This window comes from Halichoerus grypus, chromosome 2, assembly GCF_964656455.1.
Source record: "Halichoerus grypus chromosome 2, mHalGry1.hap1.1, whole genome shotgun sequence".
NCBI lineage: Eukaryota > Metazoa > Chordata > Mammalia > Carnivora > Phocidae > Halichoerus > Halichoerus grypus.
The window spans coordinates 113,062,151-113,081,729 of NC_135713.1; the positions used below are offsets into that span (position 1 = coordinate 113,062,151).

At 39.7% G+C, this 19,579-nt stretch overlaps 1 protein-coding gene across 2 annotated transcripts in view; it reads right to left on the reverse strand.

Annotated features, from left to right (window-relative positions):
- The window catches only part of STK32A (serine/threonine kinase 32A), a 125,666-nt gene that overhangs the window by 71,929 nt on the left and 34,158 nt on the right, over positions 1–19,579 (reverse strand). For both annotated transcript variants that reach the window (XM_036065734.2, XM_036065732.2), the window contains exon 4: positions 18,969–19,120. In XM_036065734.2, coding sequence (XP_035921627.1) covers positions 18,969–19,120 — 152 coding nt within the window. The remainder of the gene's footprint in view (positions 1–18,968; positions 19,121–19,579) is intronic.

Consider the following 19,579-nt stretch of genomic DNA (forward strand, 5'->3'; position numbering starts at 1 on the left):
TTTCACAGTTTCAGAAAGGCACTACCTCTTGTGAGAAGAGATCCCTCAGGAATGGGTCAAGAGGAGGTTAGGGTATGCTGTCCCAACTGTTAAGTTCAGATCTGAATTTTAAAACCTGCCTTTGGAGCAGTGGCCCATCATATTGCTCCTCTCGTGGCTCTGTAGTAATTTTCCAAAGTACATCCAATGTGAAATTCATAAAAAAACACAGTATTATTTCACCTAATTCATTTGCCATGACAACACAGAAAACCCAAGGTTTGCAAAAAGTCTGATTTCAATAGTTTACAAAAAATATACCCAGCTGTTGTTGTGTATGTGTGTATTTAACTGAAATGCCACAGCATGAATCACAAGCTGAGGTAAAGAAAGATTAATAGCTTGGATAACATTGGAACCAACTTGAGGCAATAATCTAAATTCTCTCTGCTATAAATTTAGAGGGGGAGAATTTACAATCCAAATAAGCACGTATGACTTCTATTCCTTAATGTATCCAAGTGAGAACACTTCCGTAAGGTTTGATGAGAGCCACGGTTGGTGAGGATATGAAGAAATGGGCACTCTCTTATGCTCTGATGGAGGGTAATTTGGTGAGAACTCCTTTGAAGACAACTCAGAAGTATCTCTTCAAAAACAAAATGAAACAAAACAAAAAAAGCCCACATGGTTTTTGACCCTGTAATTTTATTGCCAGGAACTTTCACTATGGATACACTTGAAAAATTATTAACAAGATGTACTTACAAGGAGACTCATTATATCACATAAAATAAAAAATAGTTTGCATGCAATAGGGGAGCATGTAAATAAATTATGGTAAATTCACAGTACAAGAATTTTAAAAAATGAGGCAGATCTACATTCTGATATGAAAAGATTTCTAAGATACCATGAAGACAAGGTGAGGGAAAGAGCAATGTTATACTACAATATGTATTATAGGGTAGATGTTTAGTGTACATAAAAAGGATCTATTTCAGGGGTGCCTGGGTGGCTCAGTTGGTTAAGCATCTAACTCTTGGTTTTGGCTCAGATCCTGATCTCAGGGTGGTGAGATCGAGCCCTGTGCATGGGCTTTGCGCTCAGTGGGGAGTCTGCTTGAGATTCCCTCTCTCCCTCTTCCTCTGCCCTTTCCTCCCTAACCCTGTGCTCTCTCTCTTTGAAATAAATAAATAAATCTTAAGAAAAGGATATATTTCAAAAGTATATATACACACACAACCACAAAAGGAAAATAAATAATTATACACATATGCTGATATATGCATAATTTTCTGAAAATATAATAACTAGTTATCTAAATGGTAGGATTATAAATAATTTTATTTTTATTTTTATTTTATTTTACATTTTATTTACATTTTACTTTTTAATTATATTTTTATATTTAAAAGGCCTAATAAATATAACAAAAATATTTCCCTCTACCCTCATATATCTAATTATGTTGTCTCCTTGCAACAAGTAGTAAATAAGCCCTAGAGATCTACTTCATGGTCAAGTGGATATAGACTACAATATTATGATCATCAAATTTTCTAAGAGCTAGAACATAATGATTCTAACCACTAAAAAGAAAGGATAACATTACACAACAAGATAGAGGTGCTGATTATTGCCACAATGGTAATCATATTACGATATACAAATGTATCAAATCAACATGTTGTACACCTTAAATTTGCACAATGTTATATGTCAAATACACTTCAATCAAAAAAAGAGAAAAAAAAAGGAAAAAAAAAGATGTCATCTCATCAGGAAAGGAACTAACCCATTTGAGTCAGCTCCTGATCTATATAAAATACCCAAACTAGTAGTTTTTATCAGTTATTCAATGTTAACATTTCCCTAATTGTTCTAGAAATTTACTTAAAAAAAAACTTTTATAGAATATTTAGGTCCTATAAATGGATTCAAACAAGGTCCATACTTTGTCCTTGGTTTATGTGCCTTTAAATCTTTTTTATTCTATAGCTTCCCTGACCGGCTCTTTTTGTCCTAGTAATTTTTTGTTGAAGAAGCAAAGTCATTTTTGCTGTAGCATTTTTGTAGTCTGAATTTTGTTGACTGCCTTCCTGCCATGTCTTTCTCCATGTTCCACAACTTTCTGTTCTTCATGAAAATTGGTGGTTGGATCCCACGTCTTGTTCAGATTCAGGTTTGATTTTGGGGGAGCAAGACCTCTTCATAGATGGTGTTGTGTACTTTTTTTATTATTATGTTCAGTTAGCCAACATATAGTACATCATTAGTTTTTGACGTAGTGTTCAAAGATTCATTAGTTGCATACAGCACCCAGTGTTCATCACCACACATGCCCTCCTTAATACCCATCACCCAGTTACTCCAACTCCCACCCCCTCCCTTCTGTAACCCTCAGTTTGTTTCCCAGAGTCCAGAGTCTCTCATGGTTCATCTTCCTCTCTGATTTCTCCCCCTTTAGTTTTCCCTCTCTTCCCCTATGGTCCTCCATGCTATTCCTTATGTTCCACTGATGAGTGAAACCATATGATAATTGTCTTTCTTTGCTTGACTTATTTCACTTAGCATAATCCCCTCCAGTTCCATCCATGTCGATGCAAATGGTGGGTATTCATCCTCTCTGATGGCTGAGTAGTATTCCATTGTATATATGGACCACGTCTTTATCCATTCATATGTTGAAGGGCATCTCGGCCCCTTCCACAGTTTGGCTATTGGTGTTGGGTACTTTGATCAGAAGGTATATAAGACCTAAGTCTATCTTTTCAAGGTGTTACCAGCTATTAATCTCCTGAATGGCTATCTCCAAGAATTCCTTAGTGGTTGTGATATTTGGATTCTATCATTTCTAATTTATATTTTAGTTGGAGTACTTTTAGAAAGTGAAAATGGCTTTGACCAGTTATTTGGTTACTCTGGCACAGAGTTCATATTAGAAAGGTAAAACCAATGCTTACATCTTCCTTTTATTTATCATTTTTCAAAATGACTTGGTGGTTTCACAGAAGCCTCTGAAAGCAAGCAACAAGTTTTGTTTATTTTTTTTAGACATAATAAACTCACAGTTTTGATGTTATCCCCCTTATTGATGTTCCGTTCATAATGCCCATTCTTTGGCCAGTAGACATACAGTCAAGTTGGATCATGTGTTATTTTGATGCAACCCTAGTAGGCTTTGATAGCTTTTTGATCTCCTGATATGAAAAAATACTCCTGGCTATTTTGTAGGATTCCTCCTCCAAACTATTTGAATGATAGAAGTGTTGTCACCGTTACTAGGTCTTTTCAGTGGAGCGAGCTAGGAACAGATGGAGATATTTGGTATAGGGACAGGTACAATGTGTACAGGAACACACAAATGGAACCTAATGTAAATACATTGGAAGATCTTAAGGATACTTTCTATTGACATTCAAGACAACAGAAATTCTTAATCTCATCAGTATAATACCAGTGATTCCTTTCTCCCTTACTGAAAATCTTGGTTCTCAGGGATTTTGAGATCTCTCAGGGAGGTTCACCAAATAATCCTTCATTGTTTGCTTTATCCCATCATATATAAAAAAACACTCTCAGAATTGCAACATGAACACTACCTCCTACAACACCATTACGACAAACACTTTAAGATGTTTTTGCTATTCTTTTTTGTCATCGAGGTATATTTCACCAATGATGTACAGTAAAGTTATTGCTTGAAGGTTACTTAGAATAGTACATTTCTGTGTGGTTATGCCACAAACTGGATATATACTTAGGTTAATTTGTTTCATTTTATGTTGCATTTTTTGGAATTCTTTTTAAAGTTTAATTCTGTTTTATAGTTATGTAAAATAGTTATGTTTTCAAAGTGAAATCTGCAAAACAAGGTATATTGAGAAAACTCGAGATTCTATCTCTTTCTATTTCTTGTAATCCCTCCATCTCTTCATTAAAACTTCTTTGAAAATATTTTTATTGCGGTAAAATATATATAGTATAAAATTTATCATTTTAACCACTTTAAGTGTATGCTTCAGTGACATTAAATGCATTGACACTGTTGTGCAAACATCACCACTATGTACTCCAGAATTTTTCTTCATCCCATACAGACACTGTACCCATTAAATAACCCCTCATTCTTCCTTCTCCCCCCACCTCTATTTTCTGTCTCTATGAATTTGTGTATTCTAGGCACCTTGTCTAAGTGGTTTGTCCTTTTGTATCTGGCTTATCTCCCTTACCATAATGTTTTCAAGGTTCATTCATGTTGTAGCATGTGCCAGAATTTCATTGTGTTTTAGGCTGAATAAGACTCAAGTGGATGCATATGCCATGTTTTGTTGATCCACCCATCTGTTGATGGATATATGGCTTGTTTCTACCTTTTGATTGTTGTAATAATGTTGCTATGAACATGGGTGTACAAGTATCTGTTTGAGTCCCTGCTTTCAATTATTTTAGTACATGCTTAGAAGTGGAATACCTGGATTGCATGGTAATTCTACATTTAACTTTTTGAGGAGGCACCAAAATGTTCTCCACAGTGGCTTCACCATTTTGCATTCCTACTGGCAATGCACAATGGTTCCATTTTCTTCACAACCTTACTAACACCTTTTATTTTCTATTTAAAAAAAAAAATAGTAGCCTTTCCAATCAGTGTGAAGTGGTATATCATTTTGGTTTTAATGTGCATTTCCCTAGTGTCTAGCAGTGTTGAACACATTTTCATGGGCTTGTTGGCCATTTGTTTATCTTTGGAAAAAATCTCTCTTTAGACACTTCGTCCATTTTTAAATCAAGTTATTTCTCTTTTTTGTTATTGAACTGTAGGAGTCCTTTATATATTCTAGATGCAAGTCCCTTATCAGATACATGATTTGCAGATATTCTCTCCCATCCTGTGGATAGTCTTTTCACTTTCTTGATGGTGTCTTTGAAGGACAAATGTTTTTCATTTTGATGGGGTCTAATTTATCTGGTTTTTTTTCTTTTGTTAACTGTGCTTCTGGTGTCCTATCCAAGAAACCATTGCCTAATCTAAGGTCACAAAGATTAACACCTTTTTTTGTTAAAAAGAGTTTTATAGTCTTAGCTCTTACATTTAGGTCTACCATCCATTTTGAGTTCATTTTTGTGTAGAATGTGAGGTAGGGATCCAACTTCATTCTATGCATTTGGATATCTAGTTGTCCCTGCACCATTTGTTAGAAAGACATTTTCCCATTGAATTGTCTTAGCACCCTGGTCAAAAGTTAACTGACTGTAAATGTGAGTTTATTTTTAGATGCTCAGTTCTGTCCCATGACTAACTTTATGCCAGCACCGCACTGTCTTGATTACTATAGCTTTGGAGTAAGTTTTGAAATTGTGACGTGTGAGCCCTCCAATTTTATTCTTCTTTTTCAAGACTGTTTTAGCAATTCCCTTGAATTTCTTAGATTTCAAATACTTTAAATTTCTATGTAAGTTTTCAGGTCAGCTTGTCAATTTTTGCAAAGAAGCCAACTGGGATTTTGATAGGGATTATATAGAATCTGCGGATGAATTTGAGGCCACATTGCTTTTTCCACTTAACAGTATATTCTGGAGTGTAGACCTTAATAGTAGCTAGATCTATTTCCCAGTCCCTCTCTCAGCTGCATAGAGTTGCATTTATGGATGGCACATGTTTCATCAAGTTGTTGCCTATTGGAGGACATTTGGGTTGTTTCCAGTTTCTTGCGCTTACTGATAGTGCAACTGAAAAAAAATTTGCAAATGTCTTTTTGTATTCTGGACAGAACAACTTCAGGGTAAATTCCTAGGAGTGGGTTTGCTAAGATAATTTTTTTTTTAAAAAAAAGGGTAAGGCATATGTAATGTTTGCTCTATATTGCCAAATTTATCTCTGCAGAGGGTGCTTATCATTTTGAATTCCCAGCAGCGATAGATGAGAGCACCTATTTCTTCATATTCTCTCTCTAGAGTGTGTTATCAAACTTTCAGAAGTTTTCAACTTCAGAAAAACCAAGCAGTAGAGGAAGAAGATTTGAAACTTATGAAGTGATCTTTCCCGGTCTCATAAGTAGTCTTATAAAGTTCTTCAAGGAAAAAAAACACACCTTCCATGCCCTCATCAAAACTTGCAGAAATGACCTCATCCACTCTTGTCTATCTTGTGTATACAGTGTATTTAGGTTAAACACCCACGTATCCAAAATTCATCAACGCAGATAATTGAGAATTTATGTAGATCTTTTTAGCAGTAGTTGGAATGAATTTGAGGGAACTACCTTAAAATAGTTATAATAAATGCTCATGAAAACTTCCTTTTTAGCCACAAGAAACTTCTCTGTACATCTCAGGAGACCTAAAGAGTCTGGGTTTATCTCCCCTACACCTTAGAATTTCCTGACCTCTTCTCACCAGACATAAATGTTACCCCTCTGTGTTTCCCTCTCTGCACTTCTCCAGCAGTCTGCCATTTCTTTATAGAACACTCCAGAAACTTAGCTGTAAATGGTTGCATTGTATTATATTGTATTATAGCCATTAGAATTTTTTTTTGCCTGAATTTCTCATTTGGCTGGACAATTTGAGGAATTTGTGTTTTCTCATCTTTGTTTCCATCAGCGACCCCTGGCATATAGCTCGGTACCTAATGAACACTTGTTTAGTCAGTGGCCATTTTACACATATTTATTTTATATTTACTTGTACAAGGTGCTGAAGCTAAAGAAGGAAACCCAGGAACCCAGTAGGAAATAGAAATAAATATTTGTACAACAAATATGTAGTTATAAAATGTGCTAGAGGTCATGAAAGAAAAGTTCAGGATACTATGATAGAGGCTGACAGAGGACCTACTTTTGATTGATGGTGGGGGTGGGGGGGCGCGCGGGAGGGGAGGGGAGAGAGGTCAGGAAACCTTAGACAATGTAACACAAGTACCTGCCTGCTTCGAGTCATGGACTACCGCCTCCAATAAAATGAGCAAAAATCTACAATTTACACAATGAAAAAGACTGTGGGCGATTTTTAAAAATCACACATAACAGCTTGCAGACTATTTTCCCGATGTTCTGATGCAGTAGTTGATTTTCCCCAAGCCCTGACCTTTCTCTGGACAAAGATCTGAATGCAATTTTGTGATCTGCCAGCTCATCTGTACTGGCTCTGGAGATGTTATTTATGAAGCTTCTCTGGGGAAATTTTGACTATTATTATTTTCTACAGAATCTCTTGAGACAGTTACCTCAGAGAATAACACAGCCAGTAAGGAGACAAAGGGGAATAACACCATCTTGCTACTTACATAAAAGCAAACCCAAGACACAAGCTCCAGATGATAATGAAGAACAATTAAATCAGACTCTTACCCATAGAACTTACCAGGCGTCCAGAGGAAAAAAGTGTTAGAAGTTAAAACTTTTTGTGCTTCCTGGGAATTAGAGACCAACTGGAGAGAGACATTCGAGTGAGACGACTTTGGTCATTGATGGGATTGCAAATGGCCACTTGTGATCCAGAGAGTGGCTGGGGAGGCCCCAAGGATGCTAAGAGGTCCAAGAGGTGCTGAGTCACACATCTTGATTGGCTATTTCCCCAGAGGGGATGAAGTGGAGAGACAAAAAGTTCATCTGGGCACAGGGTGTGATCTACCCTCTGCCTGTCTAGCCAGAAAAGCAATGTTTCCTTACCGACCAGGTTCCCTAAGTCTCAGAATTCCAGGGTCAGGGGAGGGCTTCCCAGCACTGCTACCCAACAAAGAGATTCTTACTTGTGTCCTTCATGCCCTCCTTTTAGTCTCTCCATTTGTCATGCTCCGCACTTCCTTCACCTGACTAGTGGTTATAGTCTAACCAGACCAACTGCATCTTCAGACATATTTTGATATTTCTGCCTCTGACACTCATCTCCTGGGGCTTTTCTGTCCATCTCTGTTTCTGATATCCAGTGGTTGGAACTCTTCCAGGGAAGCAGGGAGGAGCATTATGTTTTATCTCAAACTGGAGGATATTCAGTTATAATGTGATTTTGTTCCACTACAAATATTATTGTTTATCAGGTTAAATGGCTCTTTAAAAATTTTTCATTGATTTTACAGCTGTATATAATTTTTAAAAGTTTGGCTTTAGAGTTTTAGAAGTAGTGATGTCTATATAAGCAACATTCTAATAAAATATAAGTTAACACTGAAGGTCTTAGAGGGGGGTGGGTGGGATTTGGAATCCAGATTTACCATCACTTTCTGGTTTTGTAGTTTGGGCAAAAGCTCAAACCTCTCATCTTCAGCTGACTCATCTTTATAAAGGGACAAATACTAATTCCTATTTTATAGAATCTAATATATGAAGATATATAAGATGATATATGTAATATTTTAGCATACCCTCTCAAAAATAAATCCTCAAAAATACTAGCTGTCTGAAAGAGTGACTCTACATATGCATGATTTCCTTAAGTACCCCCCAGCAATCTACTCCTGAAGCCTACTTCTTGAAAATAGACTTTTCAATTCGTCAAGCTTTGGTATGGCGAGGATATCTCCCCCACTTAAACTTCAGTCCTGATTAAACATACCTGGATTAAAACAGCAACAAACTAACATCTATCACGTGCACTCTCAGAAGAAAAAAACACAAAGTTGTGCGGACTGGATTCACTTTACATTTATAACCACAGGTCTCACATAGATACTTAGAAAATCCTATTCTAGGGTGCCTGGGTGGCTCAGTCAGCTAAGCATCTGCCTTCAGCTCTGGTCATGATTTCAGAGTTCTGGGATCGAGCCCCACGTCGGGCTCCCTGCTCAGTGGGGAGCCTGCTTCTCCCTCTCCTGCCTGCTCTTGCTCTCTCTCTAAAATAAATAAATAAAATCTTAAAAAAAAAAAAAAGAAAATCCTATTCTAATTCTCAATTAGTTTCATACATTCCTTCACCCAGCAGCTTCTCTCCCCACAGTTTCCTGGACTATGCCCACTCCCCATTCTCGGTTGATGACCTCACGTGTCATGGTGGGATTGGCATGAGAACTCCTTCATCTGCCCACCAACACATCCACCGGCTTGCGAATCTGTGCACTTACATACTCTGCTTTCTCTCCTAGCACAGTGAAAGCACCTCCCCACTTCCCCCTGAGGCCAGCGCATCACCTGAGTCCCTAGCCACAGCCATCTTGCCACCTTCAGGGGCTCACTCTGGCAATCCTCCCCATTCTGTCCCACATGACCGATTCTTTCTTCTCAATGGGCTCCTACTCTTTGCATTCAAACTTGCGTATGTATATCTAAAAAACATATGTATTTAATAATTAAAATTTAAAAATATATTTAATAATGATATCAACAAATAATATATAAATAAAATAAATATATAACATATTTATAAATAGCCATAATATATAAATAAGAAAATATATAAAATAAATGTTCAAAATCTGTATTGCAGTATCTGATGATATGTACAAAAAAGATAATAGAACATGACCAACTAGCATTTATTTTAATAGAACAGGACCAAGTAAGGTTTATTTTAAGAAGCTCATTATAAGATTTGCAAATCCATTAATTTACTTCACCACATAATAGAAATGATCTCAAGAAAAAAGAAAACACATTTGACAAAATATAATACCCATTCATGATAAAAACTTCTAGCAAACCAGGACTGAAGGAAAACTTTCTTACTGTGATAAAGGATATCTACAAAGAGCCAAAAGCAAACATCATATGAAATCTTGAAATCTTGAAAAACTTCCCCATGAAATCAGGACAGACAAGGATGTCTACCATATTCAACTATGTTCTCAATGCAAATGCAGGAAGTATGAATATACAAGGTATCAAAATTGGAAAGGAAGAAATAAAACTGTCATTATTAGTTAAGAACATGATTACAAATATTGAAAATCCAAAATAATCTACAGGCCAACCAGTAGAAATAATCAGAGAATTTAGCAAGTTCACTGGACACAAAGTCAATATTAAAAATCAGCTGTATTTTGCTCAACAAACAGCAAGCTACTAGAGAATAAAATTTGGATAAGTAATTACCATTTGTCATCACATCAAAAATATTAAATACCTAGGAATAAATCTAAAGATAGATATGCTAGATCTCAAAAGTGAGACCAAAGAGAGAAATTAAGGGATACCTAAATATACAGGAAGATATATATAAATTTCATGAATTGGAAAAGCTTACTATTTTAAAAAGACCTTAATTCTCTCTGAATTAGTTTCAGTATAAGCCACTACAAATACCAGCAGCTTTAAAATACCAGTTAACAAGCTGATTGTGAAATTTATATGGAATTGCAAAGGGCCAACTACAGTGAAGATAATTCAGAAGAATTATGTTACTGAATTCTGTTACCGGTAGAAAGCTACAGTAATTTAGGTAGTGTGATACGTGTGTAAATGCACGCAAGGAGATCAATAGAACGAAGTCCGCAAATCCACGCATATCTGGTAGTCTGACTCTCAGCAAATGTGTTAATGTGGTGCAGTAAGAAAAGGAGAAACTTTTCAGTGAATGGCGCTGGGTTAATTTGATTTCCATATGGGGAAAAAGTGAATCTTGACCCTGGATTACAGACCTACATGTAAAAACTAAAACAGCAATGCTACTAGGAAGTAGGGTAGAATATATTCATCTTGGTATGTGCAAAGATTTCCTAAATAGGACACAGAAGGCACTGACCATAAGGGAAAAGACGGATAAACTATACCACACTTAAATTCAAGCTTTTTGAGGGCTAAAAAAAAATAACATCTTTGTGGAGTATAAAGTAAGTCACAGAGGGGAAATAATTTATATTCAAAAATGGACCAATGAGAAAAAAAAACCGATTAGAAAGATGTACAAGACTTATGCACGTCATAAAGGAGGATTTCAAATGACCAACAATCATATAAAAATGTGCCCAAACTCATAAGTCACCAGGGAAATTCAAATTAAAACCACAGTGAGAAGTCATTATACCTTTAGTGGAATGCCTGTGTAAAGAAACTGACAATACCCAATGTTGGTGGGGTTTTTACAGCAACCTGAATTCTCAGACATTGCTGATGCGCGTATAAACTGGACAACTTCTTTGGAAAACTGTATACCAGCTAAACCTACACAAATGCTAGGATCCAATGACTTAATTCCTACGTTTACATCCCCAGATATATGGACTTTTGCTTACCAGAAGATACAAACAAGAATGTTAATAGCAGGACTATTTGTAAGAGTCTCACACTGGAAATAACCCAAATATCCATCAGTAGAAAGATGTATAAATGAGTCATGGGATATTCATACAATGGAATATGAGAGAGAAATGATAATACATTAACACTACCCGTGACAATATGGATGAATCTCACAACACAACAAAACCATTTTGTACCTCACCCTCCAAAAATACCATCGCTTGCTTCCTGTGTTCTCCTCAAGACCGTCTCTTTGATCCTTTGTCCTATCATTTGGACTTGGCTCTTATCAAAGTCACAATATTTGTATCTTCCCAAGTCCAAGTTCGCAGTCAGTTGTCTTCTTATTCCTGACCTCTCCACAACATTTGCAATGGTTTGCATACCTTCCTTTGTGAAAGAGCCTCTGGATTCTAGGATGCTGCCGTTGCTTAGTCCACCCCTAGCTTGTTGGCTAGCTTCCAGGCTGTTGCTTCTTTGTCTAGTTCCCTGAGTCTTCCTCCTCTATCAGAACTATAAGGGTGCTCTAGGTCTTTAGCCCTTGGCCCTTTTCTTCTAGCTATTTAACTTCTCTCCAGGGATGCTCTGTTCAAGTCCCTGGTCTAAATACCATCTATAAGCCAATTTTCCCCATATTTGTGTTTTGTTGGCCTTCTCCCTGGACCTTGGATTTCTCTTCTGAGCTTTAGACTTACCGCCTATGTAGCAGCTCTATTTGGATGACTAAGAGGCAGCTCAAAATGAACACAGCTAAAAGAGATTTCTTGATTTTCACAATCAATCTGGTCCTCCTTGGATCTCCCCATCTTAGTGAATGACACAGTCATTCACCAAGTGGCTCAGGTCAACAGTCTGTGAGTCATGAGTTATTTTACTCTTTCTTCTAGCCAAGGGGCAAGCATGTTTTCTGAGCAAGGCCAGCTGGACTCTCTCCCAGGACTTTGAAACCTGAGTGGGTACTCAGGGTTAGAAAATTGGTGGGAGCTGATTCATCCCAGCTGAGACAGCCGTAAGTGCCTGTCCGTTAGTTTCTGCTACCTAGATTCCCAGAACCGCATTTGTCCCTTGCTTTTTCGAGACCTGCTTCTTCAGCTGTTCATCTGAAGCTGTAAGCTACTCCATGTCGTCCCCAAGAACTTCTTTTTAGCCTAAATTTTCTAATAACTTCCTGTGTTTGCAAGAAAGGAATTCTCTGCAGTATTGATGAGTAAATGAATGAGCGAATGTCTGCATTATCAAGACTCAGTTTCCTATTAGTCCATCAGTCAGTCAGTTAACAACCATGTGTGCAGCCATTACTATGTACAGGCCACACAATTAACACTGTTCTCTGCTAAGATCTTTGGGGACTGCTGTCCATTGTTTTCCACTTTTCCAAGCTCCTCAGGGCCATACCCAAGGACAACTTCTTCCAATGATGGCACTGGATCATTCAGGATGACCTCCCCTTCTAAAGATCCTTAATCACATCTCTTCCTAAGATTAACACAGCTGGACATGAAGATAAGAAGAGCAGATTTTAGTTAATAATATACTACTGTAATAGGAATCCCATAGTGTGACCTGCTTTGATGTGTACAGAAGTGACTGAGTGTTTGACAGGGAGGATGAAGAGTGGATAAGCCAGGACCTGGGAGTCAGCGGGGTGAAAGTGACAAAGAGCCCAGAATGGGGTTGGTCTATGGGAAACTCATCTGGGTTTGTTAATTGGCACTTACCAAAGTTAGGCCCCTCCCCTCCCACAGAGGCCTAGAGAGGCGCCCTGTCTTGAGGTGTTAGCTGGAACAAACAGTAAATTCTCTTGGCAGCCTGGCATTTTCTCAGGCAGGCAATTTAAGGGGAGCTAATGTCCTCCTAGGGATGTGGCCGAAGCTGTTAATAAACGATGTTAGTGTTTTGTTCAAGTGTTTATGGACCAAGGTTGAGGCCTAGGCAAGAAGATGGTTCAGAAGAGCTGGCTAGAATTTGGTCAAGAGGGAGGCCCAATGTAATCAGACGGGTCCTTCAAAGATGGACGAGAGAGCCAGAGAGTTGTTGGAGTCAGAGGCTGGAAGAAGCTGTGTGGTTGGCTTTGCAGGTGGAGGAGGTGCCTTGAACCAAGGAACACAGGTAGCCTCGAGAAGCAGGAAGAGGTAAGAAAACATTCTTCCCTAGACCTCTAGAAGGAACACAGCCTCGAGGACAGCTTCCTTTCAGCTGAGTGAGACTGATTCTGCGCTTCTGACCTCCAGAAGTGTACAATACTGAGTTCGTGGTTTTTAAGTTGTTTCATATTCTTTTACTATGAAATCAGTAAAATTTATTTACAGTGAAATGCACAGATATTAAACGTAGAATTAAGGAATATTTGCAAATATATGCCCTGATATAGGCAGCACCACAATCACGAGAACAGGGTATTTCAGCCACTCCCAAAGTTTCCCACATGCTACATCTCGTTAAACCCTGCATCCTGTCATTGTTCTGATTAGTTTTGTCTGTTTGTGAACTTGCAGGACAAATGGGAATGCAGGACAAAAGGAATAGCTTTTGTGAAAATAGCTTTAACCCCAAGCACTCCAATTCGTGTTGTTTGAAGCCACTAAGTTTATGGTCATTTATGGCCATAGGAATCTAATACGGCAGTTATTTCAGCATAATGTAATTAATACAGATATTTATCATTTTCTTTAGAATGTCTGCATTCCTATATTTTATATAAAAATATGTATTTTATATTTTAAAAAATTAATTTTTTAAAATTTAGAACAAACCCAAAGACTTTCTAATGGCCAGGCCAGCTCACGCGCATAGGCACATGTCTACTCAGGAATCTGCTCTGGGGCTGAGGGGACATTCCATTTGGGGTGGGGCCTCACCGAGTTTTTGTTTTAAGTCTTCATTTATTTTTTTTTAAGATTTTATTGGTCAGAGAGATAAAGAACGAGAGAGACAGAGAGAGCACAAGCAGGGGGAGGGGCAGAGGGAGAAGCAGGCTCGGGACTTGACCCTAGGGATCATGACCTGAGCTGAAGGCAGCCATTTAACCAACTGAGCCACCCAGGTGTCCCATAAGTCCTCATATATTAAGCACCTACTATGTGTGAGGTGTTTTATAGATATATTCTTATTCCTAGTAATACCTTCTGCCCTGGGTATTGCTGTTATGCCCAATTATGGAGGAGGAAGCCAAGCAAATACACAGTGTAATTTGGTCAATTCCCAGTTACCAAGTGGGAAAGCAAGGATTCAAACTCCTGTCCCTCTCACTTCAGGGCCTGCCAAGAACCTGGAGTGGGCCTGAGTAAATGAGGGGGTGTTTTTGAGTGTGCAGGAAGTGGTAGATTGGGCAAAGAGCAAAACCTGAAGCCTGGTGCCATCACCAACTCCATTATTCATTCATTCATTCATTCATTCATTCAGCAGAGATCTGTTGAACCCTTACTGTGTGTGCAAGGCATTACCGTGGGAGCAGTAAACAAAATATACAAACATACCTGCCTCATGGATTTTGTATTCTTGTGGGATGTAAAAGACAATAAAGAAAATAAATTACGTTTCCCTCCTAATTTGTAAGAGTCCTACAAGATGTCCATAGGGGATGGGATAGTGTAGCAGGAAATGCAGGGTTTCTGCAGCCAGAATGCCTGGGCTTGAGTCCCGGCTCCGTCAGTTCCTGGCTGTGTGGCGCTGGGAAAATGACTCAGCCTCTCTGAGCCTCTGTTTCTCTGGTGTAAAATCGCACTAATAATCCCGATCCACCTAAATCGCTAGGATGAGTAAATGAGACAATAGGGGCAAAATTCTTAAGTAACAGAATTCCATTGGCAGGGAAGGTCTTTCTGATTCTGTGGCTCTGGAGGCGACCTTGAGTTCTCACAGTTCCTGAGTCTGTGGAACGACACTGGTGCGGAGTCCTCAGAAACGGAGGTTGATTTCTGTTTATTCGGCCTTGCTCAGCTCTCTGACAGGACCCCCTTTTCACAGTCCCGATAGAGGTGGTCCTTTCCACTTAAAACAGATGGTCTTGTCTTCTCATTTCCTGAGACCGCATGTGGGCCCCTTCTGTTCCCAGAACAAGAGACGCGGGAGAGGGCAGCATGGCGCCCCGAGGAGCAGGAGCGGGGCTTGTGCGGCTATAGGCTTAGTCTCCGCCGGCAAAAGCCCCCTGGGGAACAGGGCTCTGCTGGGCAGCCCTGGGGCCCGTTTGTTTGCAGGCTCTGGGTTGCCAGGGCTTTGTGAGCAGCCCTCAGGGAGGGACTCGCAGGAAGATTTTATTTGCTTTTCCCCGGACGCCAGCCCTGTCAGGCAGCCTTCGCCTTATAACGCGGCCGACTTCCGACCACTGTGTTCCCCAGTGGGGTCAGGTCTGCGGAGGCTGGGAAGGTTGAATTTTAATTCAGAATGTGTTTTCACCCTTAACTCTGCTGCCCCAGACAAGGACACACACACACACACACACACACACACACACACACACACACACTCCTGTTCTACTTAGTCCTTCATGCACTTCTCAGAGTGGATACATTTTTTATATCCTTTGATTAATATGAGCCTCTCACAGTTACTGGAAATATGGGGTCGATCAGGGGCTCTGCCCACCACTGCTCACCACTGCATCCCCCTACTCTGAGTTTGTGTTACAATTGGGGTTGCCAAATTTACTAAATAAAAATACAAGGTGCCCACTTACATTAGAAATTTGGAAAATGAATAGTTTTCAGATAAAATAGGTGCTGTGTAATATTTGGGACATGTCCTAAAAATGATTGGTTGTTTTTCTAAAATTCAAATCTAACTGGGTGTCCTGTATTTTATCCGGCAACCCTAATTCTACCTTGTTCGTGTTGCTCGGTAAATATATCCATGAATGAGGGAATGAATGGGGCTAATGCACGATTAAAAGCAGAAAACCAAATGCAGACATTTTCTGGCAAGTACATACCAACGTGTTGGAAGTGGTTGTTTCGAGGTGGTAGCATTATTGGAGAATTTTCATTTTTCTGTGTGATATTTCTGTTCTTCAAGTTGACGGCCGTGTGTACAGTTTTCACATATCACATATGTATGTATTTATACCTCTATACACACACACACACACCCCAACTTCTTAACATTAGTGTAAAACCTGCTTGAAAGAAACAGTCTGTGTTTTTCCTCAGCCTGAAAACCAGAATTTTCTGAACACATCCTTAGGGGTTAGCGGCATTTTGAGTATCCACAGGAAGACTACTGAAAGCAATATTGAGAGGCCTACATAGCTTACCAATACAATAGAGTACACAAGGGGTACACAGGAATTCAAAAGGATTGCTGTTACATTATTAATCATACAGTGCTTCTTAAGAAAATTGGCTCCTGAAGCTTTGGGGATGTAAAGATGAAACGAGCTAAACCTAGGACACAAAATGCTGATTAAATTGTACATAATGGGGGATCTCTGAATCTTTGTTCTTTGATTTGCAGAATGAGGGTGGAAATCAAAACAAACATAAGCTCTTACAGAGAATGAGTTGAAGACTTGGCCCTCCCCCACCATTTACATAACTTCCTGGGATGTTCTGAGGCTGAGCACCTCCGGACCTTGTGTCTGGGGTAACCCACAGTGACCCAGCAGTGACGGACATGTTCAGAATGCTACACGTTCATGGAGCAAGGAAGGGAAAGAACTCCCATTTATATGATGTTTGCTCTGTGTGGGCATGGCACTGTATCTCATTTTGTTCATAAAAACAACCCCCAAGTTACACACATCAACCCCGTCTTATAACCATGTGACTTAAAAATGATAAAGACGGGGGTGCCTGGGTGGCTCAGTCAGTTACGCGGCTGCCTTCAGCTCAGGTCATGATCTCAGGGTCTTGGGATCGAGCCCTGAGTTGGGCTCCCTGCTCAGTGGGGAGTTGGCTTCCCCCTCTCCCCCTCCCTCTCCTTCTTCACCTGCTTGTGCTCTATCAAATAAATAAATAAAATCTTACAAAAAATGATGAGTATTGCTCACAGGTCCCACCTCCAGAAGTATTGCAAGGTGCTTAATAGTTGGAGAGTCACTTACATTTCCTATGTTGTACTTACTAAGGCAGAAAGCCTTTATTAGAAGGAATAAATATGCTTTCTGACAATTTTTATCTCAGGATTTGAAAGACTGTAAGTTTTCTGCTATACTTGAAGGATGCCCCCCTCTCAGTTTACAGTTCTGAATGTGGTACTAGAATTAAGGTGGGGCGGATTTCTTCTCTCTCCTCCATCAGTATTAATGGTGTCCGCCGTCCTGCACGGTTCCGTGTGAGAGGAAGGCTAGGCTCTATGTCACGTTATCACCAAGTCTGCATGCGTGGGGCACAGAGAGTTGCCTGCATTGACAAGTTACGGCAGAATCGGTAAACTTTGGCCAGCTTCAAGTCTCCTAACACCCACCTCACAAAAAAATAAAATAAATAAAAACGGGAAGGGACTGAAATCCATTTTGATTATTCAGTGATGAGGGACCGGCATGAAAGGGGGAAATGCTCTGTCCTTCTGAAGGGTTCCTGGTCTTAAAAGGAGAGAATTAGTTGGCTGAACTTTGGAAGAAGGAAAATGTGACTTTGAACAAAGGGAGGATGTGAATTGAGAGCACCTTGTCATTGTCAGGGTGGGGGGCGGAAAGGCAATCTGGTGATTGCTAAACGTGGGGAAGAAAGAGCCGCATCCATGTAACGCTGCGTGGCAGCGCTGTGAATAGGCCACTCTGAGCTACTGGTTAAATACACCGAGCGTGGGCCAGAATTAGACTCCACTGTGTCTGAGGAGGGCACGAACCAAAGGGACCCATTTCCAGGTCACACAGAACCATATTTTCAACTATGGTGTGGAGTCTTGGAGCAAAGTGTATATTAAGTGAACTGTATTAATTAAGGATGGAGGGAGACAGGTTTTATGCATTAACTCCTCCAGAGAAATGTCCCTAAACACACAGTGACATTCCAATTATTTTTTCATTAGTATTCTCTGAATACTTTCTTTCTTTCTTTTTTTTGCCTTCGCTAGTAGAAACTGCTTGGTATGCATATTTAAGTAACAGTCACACTGAATTAGCTTTAAGAATAGGCTCTTAACATAATGGATGCATTAAAGTGTAGAGGAAAATGAGAGAGCCACATACAGACCTCCACGCATAAGAAAAGAGCAGGGAGTAAGAGACACAGCCAGCTTCTAGCCATTTTCTAAGCCTTGGATTATGATCCTGACTTTGGGAGGATATCACAGTTACCTAATGTCTAGCCACTGATCTGAGTTAGCTCCAGCTCTGTTAGAAGCTATTTGGTGAGAAAGGCAGCACCTGTCCTTTTCCAGCTCCCAGGTATATATGTGGCCGCTCGAGAAGGACACTACAAGGAATCCATGTCTACTGCCAGTCATTGTAGAGAGCAAGTGCTTTTTTGTACAAGTTCTCAAGATCAACCTCCCCTCAGCCGTTGATGACCTACTTAGTACCCAACGTCGCTGCCCCACAATTAATGGGGGAAAAGTATCTAACGAATGACAAGACATCTGAACTCATTCTTCGTCAGCCTATTTAGCCGCCATGTTTTAAAAAATACATGGTCCTCAAGGACCGGGGGAACTGTGACAAAAAACAAAAACAAAACAAGCAGTATTTATTTATGACAAAAAACAACAATTTGTTTCATTTAAAGCCAAAGAAATCAAGGAGAACCAAAGCCCTTGAGGAAGAGCCTACTGAAGATTTTGCAAATGCACACCTGGAAATCAAGATGGGTTTAGGGAACAGTGTTTGGGGGTGAAGGTAGAAATGACTCCATTCAGAGATCCCGTAAAACCACTTACCACAAATTAACCAGGAAAGGATGCTCCAGACCCTGCATGATCTGGAGTTCCTTGAAGACATTTCTCACTTCGTTGCGCTCCACGCACTTCTGTTTGTTCATGTACTTCATTGCGTACATCTTCTTGGTATCGTTCTTCTGCACGATGCAGACCTAATGGTGCAAACCAGAATGAGAAAGTGGTCAGGGAGTTGACAGATCACGGCCGTGGGAGACAGGACAGGAGGTTCTCAGAAGCATGGCCTGGAGGCCTCACCACTTGCAAATTCTCTGCTGCTGACGTTGCTGCTTAGCTCTGATTTCAGAGTAGAAAATGTCATTTTCTTCCCCTGTATCAGGTCAGTTCGTGAATCTCTGTTTTCTCAAGCAAGCCTGCCTGTTTTTCGCTCTTTGGGTTTTGTTTAGACAGCATGTTGGAGAAAATAGCTGCTTCCTTGTCAGGAATCTTCCAACAGCCAATGACATGCTATTCTGCTTTGAGTGACTGATGTGGGCACGGCTAAACTGCCGAACAACACTGCGCCAAGAATTTCTCTTTACACAGTAGTTGATAGAACCTAAAAGGACTTAAAGCACCGGGAAAGCACTGCACATGATGTCCATGGTTCTGAA